Genomic DNA, 6,783 nt, shown 5'->3' on the forward strand with positions numbered 1-6,783 from the left:
TCTAATAAGAAGTTTCAAAGGACAGGAAAAACATTTCTACAAATAACCTGTATTGAAGAAATTTCTGAAGCTACATCCTAAACCATAGTACTCCATTAAGTGTTACAGAAGAAATGGACTTAGATCTTTCTTAGCTGCTGTGTACTTTTATCTATATGACATATGAATAAAAAAAAGAAAAGGGAGTGTCCCTTTTGAATCATTGTAATTTTTTAGTGCATTACTTGTATTACTGTGACAGATTTTACATTACTTGCCCATGATTCTTAGAAAATCTAAGTCCCCTGATATATTATTTCCCCTCCAATATACTCATTATCTTCTTAAAAATATTTATGATTGATCGATAGTGACACAAGGTCTATCTAGATCAAAATGGGGGGAATGTCTAATCTAATATTCTTTAATTTTAGTAACATTTCTTCATCTGTACGGTTCTGATTAAAAGGTGTTATATCAGCTTCTAATCAAGAACTGTAGGTTTCAGGATGCTTGCCTCTGGTTCCCACAGGGTCTGTTATTTAAGATAGATTGAGGGAAAAGCTTTGTCAGTGAAAATGTAGCCCTTCTCTCATTTGCATCTCAAGGTTGGCTTCAAAGTTTTGTATAACAATCAGCTGGAAGGCCATCCTGAGAAGACAAGAAAAATGAATTCCTTTTTTGACATTTTCGTAAAGAGGAGACAGTAGTCCTGGGCAACTCGGATTTGTTAGTTTTGACACAGGAACAGATCCTTATGGGGGCTAGATAATCATCAAAGTAATCAATGAATGCAGATCAAAGCATACTATTTTCACTTTTTAAATTTTTTTTGTTGTTTATTTCTCGTGGTTTTTTCTTTTGTTTTGATTCTTCTTTCACAACTTCACAAATATGGGAATATGTTTAAAATGATTGTACATGTATAGAGTGTATCAGGTTATTTACTATTAAGGAGATTAGGGAGGGAAGCAGAAAAATGTGGAACTCAAATCATTCATAAAATGAATGTTGAAAATTATTTTTGCATGCAATTGAAAAAAAATGTTGACAATGTTGAAAAGAAAAATCCCCCAAAACTTTGTCATGTGTACAGTCATATGCACATCAGAGAGGTTTTTAAGATGAAACAATAAATTTCAATAACAAGAAATGTATATAATAAAGTCTATCCATCGTTTTCAAAGTTGAACAGCCTTTTTTATGCTTACTTGTTGGTTTCTTATAGAATAGTAAGTTGCAAATTAAATCCTTTTAAGACCTTTACAATTCTAGATCTAGGAACTTATTGATGATATGACACAGGTCCCTTCAGGTTCCTAGACCTCAGTTTCCTTTTAAGTCACTGAAGGGAAGTTATATTGGATGATAAAATTTCCAAAGGCCTTGTCAGATATATACCTCAGTCTGTGGGTGATTTCAGATTAGTCCTTTAACTCCTGTAGGTTTCATTTTCCTTTAAAGTCACAGGAAATAGTTGTATTTTTTTTTTGGAAAAAATTTTTATTTTGGGGCAGCTAGGTGGTACAGTGGGTAGAGCACTGGCCCTGGAGTCAGGAGAACCTGAGCTCAACCTGAGATGAAATCTGACCTGAGACATTTAATAATTACCTAACTGTGTGATCTTAGGCAAGTCATTTAACTGCATTGCCTTGCAAAAACCAAAAAAAAATTATTTTAAACTAAAATACAAATGGAGGGAAAAAAGCATAAAATTTCTCATGTGCGCAAGAGATCATAAACGATTTAATGTAAAAATAATAAATTTTCATTTCAAGAAATCTATATAATAAAGACTACACATTGTTTTCAAAATTGAACAGCCTTTGTTTTTGCTTACTTGTTGGTTTTCTTACAGTATAGCAAGTTATAGTTTAAATCCTTTAAAAGTTTTGTCAGCTCTATGTCAATGAGTCAGATGATTTCAAGTCCCTTCACTTCCCAAGAACTCAGTTTTCCTGCAGTCTCAGTGGGATATGTCTTAAATATGAATGCCTCTGAAGCTTTTTCAACTGTGTACTTAAGAACCTGTGGGTGATGACACAATGGTCCCTTCATCTCTTGGGTTCAGTTTACTCTAAAATGACAGAAGGGATATGGGTCCTAAGTGCTCTGAAGGTCTTTTCAGTTCTTGACCTAGGACCCTTTGAGTGATCTCACACAGGTTAATTTAGCTCCCTAGGTTTCAGTTTCCTCTGAAGGCTATGTAGTTCCAAATCACTGAAAGACTTTTTTTTAAAAACTTTTGCAAGGCAATGGGGTTAAGGGGCTTGCCGAAGGCCACACAGTTAGGTAATTATTAAGGGTCTGAGGCCGGATTTGAACTCAGGTACTCCTGACTCCAGGGTCGGTGCTCTATGCCCTGCGCCACCTAGCCCCTCTGAAAAACTTTTCAAGTCTATACCTAAAATACTGTTGATGATCTCACACAAGTCTCTTCAGTTTCCTAGGTCTCAGTTTTCCTTAAATCACAGAAATGATTTGTATTAATCATTATTTTCAATTTATTATCCCCGTAATAAAAATCATCTTATCCTTCCTGTTTCTCAAGGGTCAGCAGGGGCCATACGAGGAGAACTAAGAATGGGTGCCCTGGGCTCTTCTGCCAACGGGACCACGCTACATGATTACAGTTTAGCTATTGCACCGGAACTTCTGACCATTCAGATAGGGCAGAGGCAAATAAATCGTCTCGTACCCCACTTCCCACATCCCGCCCTGCCCTTCCCCCAGACCAAGTGAAAACAAGTTATCCAAGGGAAGCCAAGAGACTCTGTGCCTCAGCCAATCATTGTAAGAAGTGTTGTTGAGAAGGAGCCAATCAGAGCATCAGGTACTGAGGTTGCGCACTTTCTATCTTGACTTAGTGCAGTTTGGATCGCCTGTCTTCAGGGTGCGCAAGTCTGGGCTGTCGCTCTTTACAGGTTTGTTTCCTGGGATTCCTGGATCCCGTAAGTAGCTTATAGAGTGGTGAGAGCCTCACTGGAAGCTCTCAGGAAGACCCCACACTTTTTTACCTCTGCCATTTATCTTGTGGCTCAAGGATTTGGTCGACCTGCAGTTTTGCGGGGGTGCGGGGGTGGCGGAACGGCAATGGCGGCAGGGTGGGGGTGGGGCGGGAAGAGAGGCGGCCAACATTTACCGGACTCTCGCATACCAGAGACCTCCAGGGACAGATTGAGACCTAGGTGGACGAGGCAAAAGTCCTAGGGACCACCCCACCCCTTCCGCCCTGCGTTATCCTTCCCCGGTATCCCACAGAGGGAGGGGAGGAGTAAACTGAAGTCTCTTAGGATTTGGGCTGTTTCCCCTTTTTTAGAGGCAAAACGGTGTTAAAGAATGCCCTTTGCAGGGGGCGGCTAGGTGTAGTATGGGGCGGCTAGGTGGTGTAGTGGATAAAGCATGGCCCTGGAGTCAGGAGTACCGGGTTCAAATCCGTAACCCCGTTTGCCTTGCAAAGACCTAAAAAAAAGAATGGGCTTTACTCAAGCCCCTTGTTTTTATTTATTTATATTTTGGGGTTTTTTTGTGCAAGGCAAATGGGGATAAGTGACTTACTAATTATTAAGTGCCTGAGGCTGGATTTGAACTCAGGTACTCCTGACTCCAGGGCCGGTGCTTCATCCACTTCACCATGTAGCTGCCCCCAAGACCCTTGTTTTTAACAAAAGAGGCAATTTTAGACCAGAAAAGTTGAGTAACCTGATTAAAGTCACTAGATGGAGGTCTGGTGGTGGAAGGAGGGTGGGGAGGTGTGTCAGAGCTAGCATTGGATACCCTCCCCCACCCTTCCAGGAGTGAGTCTTGCCTCTCTTATGTTAGCCTAGATCTCCCAATGAGGGAAGCCTTGTTCCAGGCTCTTCATTGGTTCTAGTTTGATTTATTTTCTAAAAACTTTTATTTCCCCCTGGCTCCACCTCTCCCCTCCTGTCTGATGCCAATTGATTCTAGGTCTGACTAGCTGATGGTGGTAGGGGTGTGTGTATTTCCCTCCCCTCCCCACATCCCATCATAACCTTCAGATTCTTCTACCCTCTTCTGCTCTGCCCTATCATCTAATTTTCAGTTAGCTGCCTCATTATTACGGTGTCATTATTTATGGCTGTCTGTCTGTTTATCTCAATTTCTTTCAGGAAATCAGGGGCTTTCGTCCTCTTCTCATTTCTCTCCTTGCCTTTGCTCATCCTCAGGACTATTTCTTTGTGTACATCCTTTTTCTGAGCATTGGGGGCAGAGGGAGACACAGGAAGGTCCAGAGAGGAATGAATGAATTAAGCATTTCTTCAGAGCTTATTACCTTCAAAAGGACTAAAAAGAAAAAAGACAGGTCCTACTCTTCAGGAACCCCCATTCTGATGAAGGAGAGAGCAATATATGGAAGCTTTCAAGTGCAAGTCAGAAAGGTCCCATGGACCTCAGGATTCAGAGTCAAAGGCAGATGACCATGCCTCTTTTTGAATGTCATTTCCACTGATCAAATATTAGTTACTGATGTCAAACCATTGGTCATTAGACTAGAAGCATTGTCGTTTCTGAGGCTCTTGGATTTAGGGTTCTGAGCAGTTTCAGTCAAAGTAGTGGTGGTGATTTGACTTGACTAGCACATGCTGCCTCCTAACTATCCCTCAAGAGTTATCTTGCTTGTTGCTTCAGCTTGTTTAGCTTCTTTGTCCTGAGGGAGGCATAGTTTGTGGATGTCTAGTTTTACTCACTGAAATTGAGTTCCCAGACAGTAGATATGAGGGCTAGAATAGAAGCTGGACTGATTGGAAGTTGTACTGTCATGCAGTCATGAGGAACATGAGGGCTTTCTGATAACATTTGATAGTGTTCTCCTCTAAAGAACTGTCAGTTTTATGGGAAAAAGAATACAAAAGAGCAAATGTAAATTAATACTGTGTAAAGTTGAATATATTAATTCTATCGTTTACTTTAACACTATCCATTTTATCTGCAGGGTGATCAGGATTCATCAGATGGTCCTCTTGTACCCCTGAAGCTCCAGGCCCTTCTTGGACTCCTAGCTTAGTCCAAACTACTCCATTTTTCCTCCCAGGAATTCCCAAGTGATTCCCAGGAATCACCTAGGGAACACAAAAGGGAAGGGAAAAAGACATGAGAAAGGGCAGAGGAAGAGGAAGGGGAAGAAGGGCACAAGTCCCAAATACTGAGCCTCTCCTGCCTCCAGATTCTAGAGATAACTCAGAATCTTCTTTCCAAGGGCATGCACAGAAAGGTGTCAGTGTCTCCTGTCCACCGACTGCCCCCTTGGTCGCTGAGTTTCATTCTGCAGGACCTAAAGAATTGCCCATAATGGCTGAACCCCAACTTCAGATGCTTCAAAGGCAGAAACAAGGTTCTGCCAAAACTGGTGGGCAAGACCACCCTGGGCACTCCTTGTTCATTCCAAGAAAGAGATCTGAAACCTTTGTGCAGTCACTGAGGGCTCTCCAAAGTCAAATAGGTAGAGTGGGAGAAAGCAGTGGGTCACTCACAGACACCCAAAATCCCTCCTGTTCTCTGATGTATGAGCCACCCACCCCTCAAGCTACCAGGGGTCAAAAGGCAGGGGCAGTAGTTACGCCTGGTTCTACTGTGAAAGTTCAGCCTAAGCTCCAACATGACAAGTGGGATCATGCTGTAAAGGAATCATCTCCATGCCCCAAACGACGCCGGAGAGGACGACCCCGTAAACAACCTACTAGAAAGGATGAGGAAGATGAGAAACCAGTGGGATTTGAGGTAAGATGTGGAAATGGGATATGCTTTAGCTTAAGAGGAGGAGACCACACCAAGATTTCATTGGGATCATTCTTTCCCCCAGACTGCAGTGAATCCTCCTGTGGGGTTTGCTGAAACAGCAGTCCAGCCAAAGGAGGAAGTCAAGGAAAGACCTCACCGGAGATTGGGGCGCCCGAGACTCAGTCATGAAATTAGGGCTATCCAGGTATGGAGAGGAATTATGAGAACACACAGAAGTTTATGGTAAGTATATGTGTAATATTGTAATAAAGAATTCTCTAGAAAGGTGGAAGTCCTTAAGTCCTCTTAAGAGGAGAGGTAGAGGCTTCTTAGGCTTCAGTGAATGATGACTTCTCTTCCTTTAGGTCCTATTCACAGAAGGAGAAACAAGCAGCTCAGGCTTTGCTGGTGCTGGCTGGATGCCAAGCTAATCCTGTGTCAGAAGCCTCAGACATACTGACAGAGGAGTAAAATCTACACTTCGGAGGTCCCTACAGAATGTGGAGCACAGTTTTGAAGATTTGTAAATAAACAATGGTGTTGGGACGTTGGATTCATCATAATCATTAGAGGGGTTTTTCTTTTTAAGTCTCAGAAATTCACACAAGTCCTTGTAGTTCTATGTAGTTATGTTTCCTTTAAAGTCACTGGAGGGATTGTTTATTTGTTTTTGTAAATTCTTTTGTGTTTTTCATTAAGTACAACAGGAGAAAGGAGAAAAAATAAATTTTTTCCATGTACAGCATAAGAGAGAATTTAATATGAAAGAACAAATTTCCACTGTAAGAAACCTATATAATAAAGACTACCTAATGGTTGCAAAGCTGAAGAGATTTTTCTGCTTACTTGTTGATTGTTTGACAGTGTAACTACTTGTAGTTTCAATTCTTTTAAGGACTTGCCAGCTCTAGATCTAGGATCCAATTGATGATCTCACACACGTTTCCCTACAGTCACTTTAAAACCTCAGAACACCTTGTCAACTGTAGTCCTAGGATACTGTAAGTGATTTCACTCCCTTTTACCTGCTTAACTTTGATTTGTCCTATTTTCTTTAGGACT

General features: G+C 41.4%; 1 protein-coding gene across 1 annotated transcript; it reads left to right on the top strand.

Annotated features, from left to right (window-relative positions):
• The first annotated feature begins 4,942 nt into the window (after positions 1–4,942).
• On the top strand, positions 4,943–6,506 carry LOC141502760 (uncharacterized). Its single transcript, XM_074207677.1, has 3 exons — positions 4,943–5,721; positions 5,804–5,964; positions 6,087–6,506. The coding sequence occupies exons 1-3, from the start codon at positions 5,095–5,097 to the stop codon at positions 6,190–6,192; spliced, it is 894 nt and encodes a 297-aa protein (XP_074063778.1). The 5' UTR covers positions 4,943–5,094; the 3' UTR covers positions 6,193–6,506.
• Positions 6,507–6,783: the final 277 nt, after the last annotated feature.

Source organism: Macrotis lagotis, chromosome X (genome assembly GCF_037893015.1).
Source record: "Macrotis lagotis isolate mMagLag1 chromosome X, bilby.v1.9.chrom.fasta, whole genome shotgun sequence".
Classification (NCBI taxonomy): domain Eukaryota; kingdom Metazoa; phylum Chordata; class Mammalia; order Peramelemorphia; family Peramelidae; genus Macrotis; species Macrotis lagotis.